At 47.1% G+C, this 17,056-nt stretch overlaps 1 protein-coding gene across 1 annotated transcript in view; it reads right to left on the reverse strand.

The window, feature by feature from the left end:
- The window catches only part of LOC111157631 (aconitase 2), a 55,134-nt gene extending 38,201 nt beyond the window's left edge, over window positions 1-16,933 (reverse strand). Inside the window, exon 1 of the mRNA XM_022519220.1 lies at window positions 16,881-16,933. Coding sequence (XP_022374928.1) covers window positions 16,881-16,916 — 36 coding nt within the window. The 5' untranslated portion in view covers window positions 16,917-16,933. The remainder of the gene's footprint in view (window positions 1-16,880) is intronic.
- Between the last annotated feature and the right edge of the window lie 123 nt (window positions 16,934-17,056).

A 17,056-nucleotide genomic window follows, 5' to 3' on the forward strand; every position in this document is an offset into this window, starting at 1 on the left:
AAAAAAAACAACAATGAGCAAGGAAGCCAGTGTGGCCAGAGCAGAATAAACAAAGGCAAGTGTGGTAAGAGATAAGCTCAAGAGGTAGCAAGGATTCAAACTGCACAGGATCTAGCAGAATTTAGTAAAGATTCTGACTTTACTCTAAACGAGGACCTAATGAAGAATTCTAAACAGGAATCAATGCTCCGACATCTTCACAAGGATCCCTCTGGCTGCTCCATGGAGAACAGAAGGCAGCAGGGAGACCAGGGCAAAGGCTAGTGCAACAGCCCGTGAAAGATGGCGGTGATGTGGACCAGAGTCAGAGTGGTGGAGGCCAGAGGGGCTGGAGTCTACATATATTCTGAAGGTAGTAACCGTTAAGATTTGTTGAAAGAATGGCCATGGGGTATGGGAATGGAGTGAAGAACATCTCACGGGGTTTGGGGCTTGGGTAACTGAAGAATGGAGTTGCTTAGCAATGAAATGGGGAAGGCAACAGAAGAGCAGGCTTGAGGGTGAGATCAGGAGTTTGCATATGGAGAGGACACTGGGGTGGAGATGTCCACTAGGCAGTGGGATTCTTATCCCAGGCCCCACCCCTCTAGAACTCTGGTAATTAAATAGTTCATCTAGAACCACAGATTTTCAGAAGCACCAGTGAGCCCAGATCCCCAAGTATTTTACTTCATTTGACAGATGAATAAATGAAGGCTGGAGGTCACATACCTAGTTAACAGCAGTCAGGAGCGCAGTTCAATTCTCAAGTCAATGCTTTTTCCACCACACTACTTCCTTCCCTAATTTAAACTAAGGTGATACTGATTCATTCAACAAGTATTTATCAAGCCCTGGAATTTGTGCTGAATTAATGAGATAAGCAAGATGGGCACTTTCCTGCCCATGCCCAATTCAGAGCTTGTGGAGAAGACAGATATGTAATCACTCAAGGGACCATATAAGCAGCTACATCAGAGAGGCTATGAAAGAAAAGTTAATCAGCTGTAACAGTAGAAAGTGGGACAACCTAAACCTGACTGGGAGAAGGGCTTTCCCAAGAAACCAGTATCTAATCTGAGAACTGAAACATTATAGTAGTTAGTCAGACAAATAAAAGGGGTTTAGGAGAGGGAGTCCAAGGAAACTTAGGAGCCACAAAGCAGCATGTGTAAAGGCCCTGTGGCAGGAAACCACCTGTAACTGAATGAAGACAGAAAGCCAGCCTGGCCGGAGCAAAGTAAGCAAAAATGACAGAAAATAAGGCTAGAGGTAAAAAGAACCCACATATCATGAGTGACCTTGTAGGGGTAGGAGAAAAGTACCCTAGCAACCCTGAACCACAGGTTGTCTGAGTCCTGCTGGAATACCTTCTGATGCCCTGGAACACGAGATGGGAGGCCTCTAAAGGAGCTGCTGTGAGGCCCTCTCCCACCTGCCTCCTAATCTCCCCTGGGAGACTATCATGAGACAGTTTCTCCTGTGTCCCAGAATCTGATGATGTATGAAGCTCTCTGCCCCAGACCCTTCAGACTAGAGCTGCAGAATGTAAACACACTGAGCTGCAGCAGGGTACCCACAACGCGTGCGCGGTCATGGGCTCCTTCAGCTTTGGTGTGCTCCACTTGGTGTGCGGGACTGGGACCCAGGAAGCTGGCACCTTTGGCTTGTTCTTCTGTTGCCTGTGTCAGTTATGAACTGTCTGTACATGAAAGCGCCTCACTGTACCTGTACCAATCCAATCATTCAGGCCTTGACCTTGTCTTGTAAGTGTGTGTGAGCTTTACAGTAGGACACGTTCAATGTTTAACTTGCTCCTAAAAGCAGTGGGAAGCCACAGAAGGTTTAAGCAGGATCATGACTGGATTAGATTTGCATTAAAAAAAAAAAAAAAAAATCACTGTGGCTGCTATGTAGGTAATGCATCCAAGAGAGGCAAAAGGAAAACAGGTTGATGGTGGCTTATCCTGTAACCTGTTTCCTCTAGGAAAGAGGTGTCCACACCCACTCTGACACCTGAACACCTACTACGTGCCAGGCAACAGGAACAGACACCAAGAAGAGGAAGACAGTCCCTAAGCTATCTTACTCCCACCAAGACGAGCAGGTAAATGTAACCAGCTGTGCAAAAAGGAAGTACAGGCCAGAAGCGGGAGTGCTGCAGAGGGAACCATAACCTCGGCTTGAGGAGCCAGGGCAGGGCTTCGAGCAGGGCTGTGGAGGATGCACGGGAGTTTGGAAGTCACCGGAAGAGACACACAGTACGTAAAGATACGGAATCATTAAGTCAAGTGTGCAAAAGCTACTAAGCACAGAGAAGGGTAGGATGTCATCGACAAAGCGGGAAATAGTGGAAGGTCAGTTTGGGTGTGGCTGACTATCCTAAAACTTGGGACTATAACCCACGGTTTACTAGCAGCACAGTGAAAAGAACTTAGATCCAGCTTCAAAGCCAGCTCTACCGTTTACTAGCACTTCACCTTTGAACCTGGTTTCCTCATTCAGAAAAAGGGAACAGCTGTGTATTATATGAGCTAAGAAAGGGCATGAATGGGTTCCTCTCAAATAGCAATTAGTATATGAAACGCTACAAGCAGACTAAAAAAAATAGCATTTAATAGGGGTTTTCCAGCCTTTTTTTTTTTTTAAGATTTTATTTATTTATTTGACAGACAGAGATCACAAGTAGGCAGAGAGACAGGCAGAGAGAGAGAAGGAAGCAGACTCCCTGCCAAGCAGAGAGCCTGAAACGGGGGCTCGATCCCAGGACCCTGAGACCATGACCTGAGCCGAAGGCAGAGGCTTAACCTGCTGAGCCACCCAGGCGCCCCGGCAGATGTTTTTAAAGAACATGGCTGTTCCCCTCCACCACCATTATACAAAAGTAATGGGCGAAAATCTCAAAGATTTACAACAGAACGTGTTGGCAAGAGTCTAGAGGAAAGAATAACCTTGAATTTTGCTATCTGAGAACACTAGTAAAGTCTCGTCAGTGGGAACTGGCAATAGCTACCAGAATTCAGTACACTTGTGACTGAGCAAGTCTGCTTCCCCAGGCACCCCTGCACCACGCACACGCACAAGAAGGCAGCTGCAGGAACGTGCACTGCCCCGTGAAGCAAAATATTTAAAAATTTAGAAATAGAAAAAAAAATAAAAATAAAAAAAAATAAAAATTTAGAAATAGGGGCGCCTGGGTGGCTCAGTCGTTGGGCATCTGTTTTTGGCTCAGGTTGTGATCCCAGGGTCCTGGGATTGAGTCCTGCATCGTTGGGCTCCCTGCTCAGCGGAAAGCCACTTCTCCCTCTCCGACACCCCCTGCTTACACTCCCTATCTCGTTGTCCCCCTCTGTCAAATAAATAAAATCTTGAAAAAAAAAATTAGAAATAACCTAGGGGTGCCTGGCTGGCTCAGCTGGGGGAGCATGTGACTCTTGATCTCGGGGTTGTGAGTTGGAGCCCCACACTGGGTGGAGAGTTTATTTAAAAATAACATCTTAAAAAAAATTAGAAACAACTTATATGTTCTCTTTTTTAAGTTACATTTTATCCATTTTGTGGAATACTGTAACACTTTAGGAAAAATCTCTAAGATTCACTGTTAAGTTACAGATAAAACACACAGCAAATTGCTTTAACACTGTTTATGTATGTACTGTATGCTCACAGACATGCACTTAAGAGGACATACACTGATCTACTGCTACTCCTGGAGAAGGAAAAAAGCTTAGGAAAAGGGTGGCAGAAAGAAAGATTTTAGTTTTATTAAGAGTATTCAGGGACCCCTGGCTGGCTCAGTCAGTGAAGCGTGCAACTCTCGATCTCTGGGTTCTGAGTTTGAGCCCCACGTTGGGTGTAGAGATTACTTAAAAGGGGGGGGGGTTCAAGTGTTTATAAGAATGTTCCCATTATTGGAGTACCTGGGTGCCTCAGTCAGTTAAGCATCTGCCTTCGGCTCAGGTCATGATCTCAGGGTCTTGGGATCGAGCCCCCGTATTGGGCTCCCTGCTCAGCAGGGAGTCTGCTTGTTCCCTTCCCTCTCCTCTTCTCCCCCATCCCAGCTCCTGCACTTGCACATGCTCTCTCTCTCAAATAAATAAAATCTTTAGGAAAAAAAAAAATCTCCTCATTGCTGCTTTTATGATTATAAATACACATATTACTGTACATGTTTTTAATCTGGATTGTAAAAATTTAAAAACATTAGAAAGACATATACCAAACATTAACAGTAGTTATCTCTGGGTAAAGGTGGGGTATTACAAATATTTATAGGTAACTTTTATGATATTCTCTACACTTCTGTATTTTCCAAGTTTCCTACAATGGGTAATTACCTTCATAAACAAGAAAAAAGTTAAGAAATCAATTTTACCTTAAAAACAGGTATTACTGAGTCCTACAGTAGCCAACCACTGTGGCTGGGGGTCAAGTAGTCTGGATCAGTGTTATTTATTTATTTATTTATTTGACCGGGGGAGGGGGGCGGGGGTGGATACATCGAGAGAGGGAACACAAGCAGGGGGAGTGGGAGAGGGAGAAGCAGGCTTCCTGCTCAGCAGGGAGTCCGACTCGGGGCTCGATCCCGGGACCCTGGGATCTTGACCCGAGCCAAAGGCAGACACCCAACAACTGAGCCACCCAGACGCCCCTGGGTCAGTGTTATTTAAAGAAGGATGATGATTTGTGGGCATATTAAAAAAATAATAATAACCTACTAAGATTTTGTTTTTCTTTCCTAAATCCAAAAGTAAAACATACTCAAATGCTCAGTTCCACCTGGCCTGGGGACCCAGAAACATTGCTGAGACCACTCATAAGGCCTACCAACCCAGAGTTGCAACGACCAGAAAACAGGAAAATTGTTTCCCATACCTGGAGCCCCAGTCTCAGGTCTTACGAAATTCTCATGGGTACATACCAGGCCCGTATCTAGAAGGGGTACTTTCACTAAGCCCTCACCCTCCACTTCCTCTGGAACAAAGGAGCCTAGAGCACGGCTGAGCAGAAACCTCTCTTGGGCAACCTCCCTGAGCCCCTGATTGAACAGGATGGGACCAGGAAGCTCAGTTTCTTCCAGAAAGCCTATTCCACTCCGGGACAGTTCTAATACTTTCCAACTGCTACAAATGCTTCTTATACTGAACTGAAACATGCCTCAGTCACATCAGAACACAGATTCCGGCACTGGAGACTCTGTCCCCAAGAGGCCATGTAACCTCGAGAGGCTGTACTTAGCATCCAAACATCACCTTCTCTCCTCTAAGTGGGGTTAACCTTCCCAGGCCGCAGTCAGGGCTCAAAGAGAGCACCTACAGGAAGGACCCAGTCCAGTGCCTGACACATGACAGGCCGCACTTCCTAGCCCTGCCCTTTGGAACCAGTTCAAATGAACCTAGTCACTCTTCCACATTTCAGCCTTTCAAATCCTTGAAAACCTTAATCGTGTCTTCAACAGTCTAAGCATCCACACAGCATTCCCTCTGCTACCAAACAACTCCCTAATTTTACACTTGGGTGGGAGTCTCCCATAGTAGCCAGATGCTCACAGATCTGTTTTGGAGTAAATAGCTGTGAGCGGTCACCTGCTCTGTGCCAGCTACTCTGCTAAACCTTGCACAAAGCTCAGCATCCCTAACTGCCCTGAAGATGCACAGGCCCAGAGACAGGAAGTGGCCGGCCCAAGGTCACACAGCTGGGAACCTACGGAGCCCATGGTCTTCTCACTGTGCTACAGAAAGTGTTTCCCAGCCTCTGCTCCGGCCCAAGAGCCAGGCAGGCCCAGCCCTCAGTGGCGGGGGGGGGGGGGGGTGCTGGCTACTGGTCCCAACTGCTAAACCAAAGTGTCTTTGGTGGAGTCTGGCTCCTGGGTCTCGGTAGTGCCCCTCCCTTACCGGGTAAGATCCAAATCTCCAGGGCTCCAAGGGAGTAAGGGAGGCACCGCTGATCCTGCATTTACTGACACAGAACAAATTCTGAAGGAGGAAACATACCCAAAGTGGACCCCAATGGGGAGCCTGGCAAGAAATGAAAAGAAACAAAACAAAACTGTGCCAGGCAAGATCACAAAGGTTATCTTCTGTCACCTTCCCAACAAGTGTGCCACAGTCCCTCATATAGAGAGAAAATGGAGACTCGGGCAGATGAGAAAGTAAATTCCACTAAACTGTAAGCGCCCTGAAGGCAGAAAACCTGTCTAGTCACGTTACCATGCATACTCAGAGCCTAGAACAATGTCTGATACACAGAAGTTGAAAAAATATTTGGTGATGAGAGAGACGAAGGCAGAGCCACAATTTGAACACAAGCCTCTTCATCCTGCTTTCAAATTCACATTGAGTGCCTCTAGCCGAGGTGCTAAGCTGGCTGCGCCCATTTACAGAAGCAAAGCGTACGGAAAGGGGACCCACGCGGTGGCACGTTATGTGCGTCCCCACTCGAAACTCTGGCCTTCCCAACTGGCCAAGGTCAGACATGCTACTCTCCCTTCCCAAAGGACACAAGTCTTCCTTGGAATCATTTGTATCAAGAGAACAGTCCAAACCAAAGAGAATGACATATTCTCAGCCAGGAGGCCAGCCTGACCTCTCACCCACCCGGTGAGGCAGGGCACGTGCCAGCACTGCCTTAGGGAGCCACATGTCGCTGAGCACCAGAACTCGGAGCAAGCCAAGAAGCAGAAGTGGCTGAGCTGTCCCAACAGGCTGAGCTCCTAGAAGATGCCTGGTCTCTTGAGGCAACTGCTTCAGCAAGAGACAAAGCAGCCACCAACCCCATGCAGTCCTGTCGAGGGCCACTGTGGAAACACTCCAACCCGCGCCAAGTCAAAGAAAGGGCATCCACTCTAGAGCCGGATGGATCTGGCTTACAATCTCGGCTCTCCTAGCCACAGGAACTCAGACAAGGTTTTCCACCTCTCTGAGCCTCAGTTTCCTTTATTTTCTATAAAATGGGGTAAAAGAGCAGAGGTTTTTGTGAGATTTACAAAGAATGTACCGCGTGTAAGTGTAGAGAAAAAAACATCTAGAATGATAAAACACAAAATTCCTATCAGTGTTTGCCTTTGGGGACTGGACTGAAAAGAGGGTTTTTATGAATACACTACATTCTTTTTTTTTTTTTTTTTAAGATTTTATTTATTTATTTATTTGACAGAGAGAGAGATCACAAGCAGGCAGAGAGGCAGGTAGAGAGAGAGGAGGAAGCAGGCTCCCTGCTGAGCAGAGAGCCCGATGCGGGGCTCGATCCCAGGACCCTGAGATCATGACCTGAGCCGAAGGCAGCGGCTTAACCCACTGAGCCACCCAGGCGCCCCAAATACACTACATTCTTTAAGGAAAAAAAATATAAGCAAAGCACAGAGTTCAGTCTGGATTCCTGACAGGCATTCAATACATGTAGGCTATCACTCACTTCTCCCGGGAGGGTATGTTGCTACTAACCAACTGCCTGCCTGTGTATTACAGAAAGGACGAAGCGGTGCTGCTTCCCACCATGTCCTCTACCCCTTTCCTAGCTCACAAAGACCAAGGGCCCCAGAGCAGATCCCAAGCACCAGGGCCACACATCGAAGCAATGGGACTGAAAAGGTCTCTTCTATCCTCTCATGCTGCCCGGGCATCCCTAACACGAGGCCGTCCAACCTGTGCCCAGGGGTGGGGGAACGTGCTACCTTACAAGGCAGCCCACTTCAACAGCAGGATGACTTCACAGTCTCAGCAGGGTAAGACCCCTGGTTCCTCTGACCATGACCTTCAGCAGCCTTCAGGCTCACAGCTGTTAGCTTGGAACAGCCGGGCCATTCCTGGCAGGGAAGCCTCAGGCAGGCTCTGGCTAGGTGGGCCACAAGGAATGCCTGTCAGTCAGCACCCTCCAAAGCAGCAGCATCTTCCCACACCTCTGCGGCCTGCAACAATTCTCTCCCACCCCAGGGAGGTGACGCTGGGCTCCTCTCCAGAGCTAAACAATTTCCCCACTCCGCCCAGGAGGCAATCAGCTAGCTTGGTTGCTAAGCAACTGGCAGGCACAAAAGGTGATGCAGTCCTTTTCAGAGGCTTGGGAAGGGGGCAGGGAGCTGTGTTTCTCCAAGTCAGCCGGTGCTCATGTGCGCGCGCGCTCCCATGTGTAAGGCCAGGGAGGGGTTCTTTAAGGGACTGTTTGATAGATTCACTCATCGGCCCACTTGTCCTTTGCTGCTGGTGGCCGGGGCAGAGATGCCAGGCACACTGTGAACTGCATACAAATCTGAGCCCGATGCCAGCCCCCGGGGCAACGCTGCACACTAACACACTCAGGAAGGGCGGCTTCTTCGAGCTCAATAGGCGGCCTGTGCGGCTGTCCCGCGGCTCCAGCAAGGAATAAAGCTGCCTCTGTGGGGCTCAGCCCTCTGGCCCCACCCTCCCAGGCCTGGCTGGTATTTGGGGCAATCAAGGCCCCAAGTAAACAGAGAGCCCAGCAGGGCAGGGAGCCAACTGAACTGTGGCCCCCGCATTCGGCCTCCTCCACAAAGGTCTACTTTCGACTCTCCAGCCCCGGGGGGAGTACTCTGAGGAAACAGTTCAGCAGAGTGGTCAAAAGCCTGGGTTCTGCAAGCAAACAAATCTGCATTCAAAATCTGACCGGGCCACACGCTAGCTGTGCCCTCAGACGAGCTGCTCAGCCCCTCTGGTTCTCAGGCTAATGACACCCGCTTCTTAGGGCTGCTGTGAAGGGCAAAAGAGGCAGTCTTTGTAAAATAAGACCTAGTTCAGCTACTGGTATCTCTAACACCAGCGATGTGTGTGGCACAGACTAAACGCGTCCCAAGACACCTAAGTTCTACGATGGCCCAGCTCACCCCTTCCCTCCTTGCTTCAGGCCAGCGTGTAGTGCGGTTAGGAAGTGACTTCCTCCTCGCCAAGGTATGAGCTCTTCCACAGGCAGGGCCCTTGTCTTAAACCAGCCCTACAGCTCCCTCAATGAACAATTAAGAACAACACGAATGTCCAGCAGAAGGTGAAGGAACCCAGTGACACAGCATGAAGTGCGGGGGATTAGAGGGGCTTCTGAGACCCCTTTGGGTCCTCCTGCAGCCAGCCCCAGAATTCAAGTTCCCCATCAGAAGCTGTCCCAGCATCTCTCTGCAGGATAGAAGCAGAAATACTCCCACTGGGCACAACTTCTCCCAGGACCCAGACTCTGATGATGAAAATACTACAAACATGGGGAGCCTGGGTGGTTCAGTCGGTTAAGCATCTGACTTCGGTTCAGGTCATGATCTCGGGATCCTGGGCTCGAGCCCCTCGTCGTCGGGCTCCCTGCTCACCGGGAAGTCTGCTTCTCCCTCTCCCTCTCCCCTGCCCACACCCCACTCATGCTCCCACGCTTGCTCTCTCTCTCAAATAAATAAATAAAATCTTAAAAAATATGTATTACAAAAGTAATTGTACAGCTCACTTTCCCAGAGTTGCACTTCAACTTAGAGAATAAAATCAGGAAGCCGACAGATTCATTTCTACCTCTTCTCCCTACTCTTACAGCAGCACCTGCACGGAGATTAGGGGAGGAACAAGCAGTTTCCCTAGAGCCAGTCTTTTCTTTTTTTTTTTTTTTTTTTTAATAAAGATTTTATTTGTCAGGGGCACCTGGGTGGTTCAGTGGGTTAAAGCCTCTGCCTTCGGCTCGGGTCATGATCCCAGGGTCCTGGGATGGAGCCCCACATCGGGCTCTCGGCTCAGCAGGGAGCCTGCTTCCCCCCCTTTCTGCCTGCCTCTCTGCCTACTTATGATCTCTCTCTCTCTCTGTCAAATAAATAAATAAAATCTAAAAAAAAAAAAAAAAAGATTTTGTCAGAGAGCGGGAGAGAGAGAACGAGCACAAAGAGGGGGAGTGGCAGAGGGAGAAGCAGGCTCCCCGCTGCGCAAGAAGGCTGATGCAGGACTCCATCCCGGTACCTGGGATCATGACCTGAGCCAAAGGCAGATGCTTAATGAGCCAGTCTTTTTTAAACATAAGAGCTCAGTATAAATGCCAAGGCAATGGAGGCTGGAAGCCATCTCAAGGGCTGGAGACAGAGACTAACATTTACCAAGGATCTGTACCCTGCACCAGATTTGCCCTCGGAACTTTACACATACAGTCCTACTTAATACTCACAACTATTCTAGGAGGGAGAAGGTACTAATAAGCCCATTTTACAGATGAGAACACTGAGGCTCTAGAATGTTAACTACACTGTCCACTGCCTCACAGCAAAGACGGAATTCCAGACCTCGCTCCAAAACTGGTGCCCTTTCCTTTGATCCAAGTTTTGCAGAACGAACCCAAGAAAACCATTATCCATGCCTTCTGGGACCCCCGAAATAAAGAACAGTGTCTACAGGTTCATTCAGAAATAATCTGAGGTGGGCCGCCTGGGTGGCTCAGTGGGTTGAGCCTCTGCCTTCAACTCGGGTCATGATGTCAGGGTCCTGGGATCATGCCCCACATCGGGCTCTCTCAGCAGGGAGCCTACTTCCTCCTTTCTCTCTGCCTACTTGTGATCTCTCTTTGTCAAATTAAAAAAAAAAAAAACTAAAAAAAAAAAAAAAACTTTTTTTTAAAAAAAAATAAAAAAAAAAAAAAAAGGAAAGAAAGAAAGAATCTCAGGGAAAAATTTGCCCCTGTTCTCAATGTTAGAAAGGACCTATTCCTTTAAAAAAAATAAGTGTATTTTTCAAAGGGCCTATTCCTACAATAACATCAAACACTATTCACAAATGTTTACAGTGTATTAGAGCTTAAAGAACTTTTCAAATATTATTAAGCCTTCAGAACCCTTAGTGGAAGGTAGCAATTAATAGTCCTGTTTTGTAAATGTGTAACCTGAGGGCTACAGAGGGCTGAACCCTTGAAACCACAGGTTAGGATAAGGACAGTTAAGTCCATGGCAGAAGAAGTCTCTCTCAAGGTTCTGATATTCTTTGTGCTTTTTAAAGAATGCAAGCAGCCTTCCTGTAGTCCCTCCTGTCCTGCATACTGAGAGGCCCAGGGCCTACCACTGCCTTCCAAACCAGGTACAGGGAAAAACAACTGTGTCAAAGAAAGCCGGAGCCAACAAAGACCACTCAAGCATCAACACTCACTTGAAGTACTGACCAGATGCCCTTTGGGAGGCACCAGGTAACAGAAAAAGGCACAACAGAGAGAACAGGGCTCATTTCGGAAATGATGCTCGTATTCAAGTGAGGGACGGCCCCTGGGCAAAACGCCTGACTCCATCCAGCTTCCTCACCTGTGATATACGGGTACTTGCTGACAGCGGATGGAAGGATCAAGAATTTATGAATGAACTTTGGCCACGTTACAAGTACTATCCAAACATGTAACTACCAAAGTCAGGTTCACCCATCCCTCAGTTGCTCAGGCCACGAACCTAGGAGTCATCCTTAATTATTCCCTATCCCTCACACTCCACGTCTAACCGATCCAAAATATCTCCACTACCAGAACCCTAGTCCCAGATACCATCACCACGCCCTGGATGATTCCAATAGCCCCCACTGGTCTCCCTACCTCCTCTTGTGTCCCACTGTGGTTCACCATCCATGCAGCAACAAAGATGATTTTCTTCAACCATAAATCAGATCCTGTCACTCCCTGGCTTAAAACTTTCCGGGGAGGGGTTGGGGGGGACAAAACCTTCCAGGGGATTTTCTTCCACTTAGGGTAGAACCCAAGCCTACATGACCTTGGCCCCCACCTCTTGCTTAGACCTTCCTCTCAACTCCTCAGCCACACTGGCCTTACTTCTTCTTTTTTTAAAGATTTTATTTTTAAGGGGTGCCTACTTTGGCTTAGGTCATGATCCCAGGGTCCTGGGATCGAGCACCACATTGGGCTTCCTGCTCAATGGGGAGCCTGCTTCTCCCGCTCCCTCTACCTGTCACTCCCCCTGCTTATGCATTCTCTGACAAGTAAATAAAATCTTAAAACAAAACAAGACAAGACAAAAAAAGATTTTAAAGTAATCTCTCCACCCAACATGAAGTTTGAACCCACAACTCCAAGATCAAGGGTCACACATTCCATCAACTGAGCCAGCCAGGTGCCCCAATATGGTCCTTATTTCCTATCTTCAACACACTAAGCTCATACCTATATCAGGTGCTTTGCACATGCTGCTCCTACTTGAAATCTCTCCTCCCAAAACACTGAAGGGCTGGGGGTGCCTGGATGGCTCAGTTGGTTAAGCAACTGCCTTCGGCTCAGGTCATGATCATGGGGTCCTGGGATTGAGCTCCACGTTGGTCTCCCTGCTCTGCGGGGAGTCTGCTTCTCCCTCTCCCTCTGCCCTTCCCCTGACCCACTCATGCTCTCTCTCTCTCAAATAAATCTTTTTTTTTTTTTAAGGTTTTATTTACTTGAGAGAGAGAGACAGTGAGAAAGGGAACACAAGCAGACGGAGTGGGAGAGGGAGAAGCAGGCTTCCCGCTGAGCAGGGAGCCCAATGCAGGGCTGCATCCCAGCACCCTGGGATCACGACCTGAGTGGAAGGCAGACGCTTAACAACTGAACCATCCAGGCACCCCATAAATAAAATCTTAAAAAAAAAAAAAATACTGAAGGCTGTCTTCTTGTCATTTAAGTAACAGCTCAAATGTCACCTTTTTCTGTAGGGCCTTTGCCACCCACCCCAGTTAAAGCCATGTCACATGCCCACCCTGACCCTCTCTACCACAGGATCCTAATCTACCTTTCTGGTAGCACTTAGTAGTTACAATGTTGTCTACTAGTTTATCTTCTATTTGCCTAGAACTACAATATATAAGATCCACTATTCTTGTTCACTGTGGCACTCGCAGAGTCTAGAAGTGTTAGTCATATACTAAAGCTTTCAATGAACATTTTGGAAACAGCTAGTTCAAAAGGCAACAATGCACTCCCCTAGTTCTCAAGATGGTGACTCTACTCTCTCGGCCCAAAGTTTAGACTCGACGTTTGTTGAAGTTTGCTTACTCATCCGTTCAATCATTCATTCATCTACTCAACTCCAGTCACCAGCTGACTACAGGATACCTGAGACCGGACTACAGTGACATGCAACCGGAATGGCCCATTTCCTAATTCCCAAGGTGGTGGTGGTGGTGGTTTTAACCTAGCACTTGACAGAGAACTTAACTTCTGCCAAATCTGTCAGACTCCATTGTAGTTAATGGCCATCTCGGATTTGCATGTGAGGTTACATGATGAGGAACTCAGCAACTCAGCACCTCAAGGCAAAACCAAAGACCTAAGAAACATATTTGCAAGCACCCAACCTCTTTTATCTACCATCCACAGTTGTGTGCACACAAATAAAAAATAAACACCAGAGAGTAGATGGGGCTTTTCAAAATGCTGACCTCCATTTTTTTTTCTCTGTTTCTAACCTTACAAGCTGGTGGCAGGCACTGTTAAACAGTGGAACACTTTCGGAGCGCCTGGGTGGCAGTGGGTAAAGCCTCTGCCTTTGGCTCAGGTCGTGGTCTCAGGGATTGAGCTTGGGATCGAGCCCTACATCGGGCTCTCTGCTCGGTGAGGGGGAGCCTGCTTCCCCCTTCTCTCTCTGCCTGCCTCTCTGCCTACTTGTGATTGCTGTCAAATAAGTAAGTAAAATCTTAAAAAAACAAAAAACAAAACAAAACAAAACAAAAACAGTGGAACACTTTCAACTTAAGGAGATCTGTTCTCAGGTAAAGAAGCATTAACAGGGGGCACCTGGGTGGCTCAGTGGGTTAAAGCCTCTGCCTTCAGCTCAGTTCATGATCCCAGGGTCCTAGGATCGAGCCCCGCATCGGGTTCTCTGCTCAGCGGGGAGCCTGCTTCCTCCTCTCTCTCTGCCTGCCTCTCTGCCTACTTGTGATCTCTGTCTGTCAAATAAATAAATAAAATCTTAAAAAAAAAAAAAAAAAAAAAAAGAAGAAGAAGCATTAACAGTACCCTGGGGGATAAGCTGAATCTTGATGCCAAAGGGAAGCAGTATAACACAGGTGCTAGGAACTCAGACTCTGGAATCAAAAATGTACCAAAAATAAAAGGTACAGATTCAAATCACACCTGCTAATGACTAATGAGCATTAGACACGTTTATTTCATGTTACTTAGCTTAATTGTACTTAATTATATAGCCCTTACTAGGTACAGGGAGGGTTCTAGTTTGCAACTATAATACAATAATCAAATAAACCAGATGTACTATCATTATCTGTATCTTACCGGTGAGGGAACAGGTACAGAGAGATCAAGTAATCCGCCCAGTCATGGCTGGGGAATATTAGAGTCAGCTTTCAGGTCCCGGTAGTACGACGCGAGAACCCAGTTCTTAAGCATCATATTGTGTTTTTTCTCCAATCCTGTTTCTTCATCTATTAGAGCCAATAGGTCTGCCTTATCTCACGGCATCATGTGGGATTACTGGCACACAGTAAGGTAAATGTTAGGTACTCTCAACGGCAGTAGAAACTGCCATCATTCTATTATTTACCTTCACCTTTGGTCCAGCTAAGGGCAGAAGAAAAGTATTTTGGCTGAGAAAGATTTCCAAGGCCCTCTGCAGGAAAACACATTGACTATATAATAGAATACAGTATGGTAGAAGAATAGAGTAGAAGTTCCACGAGAACGGGAACTGTCTGCTTTGCTTATCATTGTATTTGAAGCAAGTGGTGGGTACTCAATGAATATACATGGAATGAGGTCGGAATAAATTGAATGCACGGACAGGGTTCTACAGACATGACAACTAAAGCAGTACCATCACTTCTCAAATGTAGCTAAATACAAAAAAGGTAAGTTTACAAGGTTCTCAGAGGACAGTGTTAGCAGGCCATTATTTAAGATAGCTTGGCTACTGAGAGGCAGTGTGGTATACTGCTTTTCATTCATCTTAGCTGAATGAACAAACGAGGACACCTGGATTTTAATCCTGACTCTGCTACTGGAAGTCACCCAGGCTTCCAAGGTCTTAGATTATCCATCTGTAAAAGAGGAGGCTGGACTGCATGATGATCAAAAACAAATATATTCCATTTTCTTATCACTTCATAACAATCTGAATGGAACCAAGTACTCAGTAAGCATTTGTCAATGAAGATCATCCCCAATGATCTGTCAGGTGAGGAAACTAGAATCCAAAGTAATTTGCTCAAGGTCACAGGGTCAGGAAAGAATATGAACTATGGCCCAGATCTCTTTCTATACTGGTCTAACACTAAAATCTTTCCAAAATCCTTTTTTAAAAAAAATACCGTGATATTAGTCCTCCCTTCCAAGATCACTAAATCTGTAATCATTTAACCATCAAATAATATTGCCTGACTTCACTACATCATGGGGCAGCAGGATCAGGAAAAAACAACTACCTTTCTTTCTACATCATTAACCTAGAAAATCAAAAGTTCTAAAGAGGGGCACCTGGGTGGCTCAGAGGGCTAAGCCTCTGCCTTCCGCTCAGGTCATGATCCTAGAGTCCTGGGATAGAGCCCCGCATCCGGCTCTCTGCTCAGCAAGGAGCCTGCTTCCCCCTCTCTTTCTCTGCCTGCCTCTCTGCCTACTTGTGATCTCTGTCAAATAAATAAATAAAATCTTAAAAAAAAAAAGCTCTAAAGAGAAAATTAGGGCAAACCCCTTGTCTTTGTCCAAAATTGAGAGATCAGAAGTATTTAAGACAAATGATGATTTCATTTTAAACCATATGGTCTAAATTTAAGCAGTGTGATTAAAAAACACAAAAACAAACCCTAGTAACACAATGCTTCCTGAGAGTATAGCACATAACTTCTTTAATTTTATAATCAAAGCTATGCCACTTGATTCAAAGCAGATTCAGAAAGTTAAATGTAAAAGATTGTCAGAGAATGTCAACTTTATTGCTTGCTTTATTTTTATTAAAAGAATACATGCCTGACATTGAAACCTTCCATTAACACCTTCCTAGTGTTATCAAGTTAGGAGTGAAGAAAACCATTTGGCAGTCACAGTTTTCTAGACGGTTCGTAACAGAAGAGTCAAGGTCAAACTGTTGAGTCTCTTTATCCTCCTACCTCCTAAATGAAAAGCAACTGAGCTCAAAATACTCTATACTGGTACTCTCACAAATACAATGTCAGCTCAAGGATCACACTCTGGCTTAGAGAAGACAGGCTGACATGAACAACAAAAGGGTAAATAGGGCAGATGCTCCAAACAGCACCTCGGTGACACTCAAGAGAGCACAAACTTTCACCTACTTTCTAGCAGTTTTATAGCCTATCCAATGGGAATTATATCACCAGATGATTATATGAATTAAATGATAAGATGAGGAATTAAAACAGTCTTGCAATCTTGCATAGATGAGAGACTACTGCTACCATTACTATTTACTATGTCTGGGCCAAGAAAGCCCCCTCGCATTCTTGGCTGTATGTTCCGCAGGATCCTTTAAAAATGGAACAGGGTACCAATCTCGTCTACAGCCTCCGGGCCTGGCAATCGTAGAAGGCCCTGGTTAGCAGGGCTCTGCTGCCTAGAGATGGGAAGTGAGGCCTTCAGACTCTGGGCCTAGCGGGCTCCACAACGACCGCGCCCCCCAGTCACCTTGTCCTCACCTTGAGGAACGGAAAAACACCCTACAAGAGAGCGGAGTGGAGTCTTCAAAAAGGGGTGCCTCCACTCTTCACCTGACAGCCGTTGCTTGGACCTACGCTTCCCACGGGGCGGGGACAGGACTGGGAGAGCGGAGCCGGGGACGCCTTGACCTCGGGCGCGGGAGGAGCGGACACCCGCGCTAGGCCCGCGGCCCCGACAGGTCCACGGAAAGTCGGCGGGAGGTCGGGCCCGCCTCGCCTTGCCTCGCCCACAGCCGCAGGCTCAGTAGGAGGCTCCCCGCCCTCGTGAACCCAGAGGGCCCTGAGCTCGCTCACCTGCAGCCGGGTCACCAGTAGGCTGTAAGGCGCCATTTTGTGCACTGACAAAGATTAGTCGCGTAAAGATGACGTGAACCACGGCGTATTTAAAGCTTTGGGGCAGAGGCGTGGCCTGGAAGAGAAACGCGTAACGGTAAAGGCGGGGCCTCGGTAGAGGGACGAGAGCGCGGGAG

This window comes from Enhydra lutris, unplaced genomic scaffold (genome assembly GCF_002288905.1).
Source record: "Enhydra lutris kenyoni isolate GAN:26980312 unplaced genomic scaffold, ASM228890v2 scaffoldscaffold55, whole genome shotgun sequence".
Taxonomy (NCBI): domain Eukaryota; kingdom Metazoa; phylum Chordata; class Mammalia; order Carnivora; family Mustelidae; genus Enhydra; species Enhydra lutris.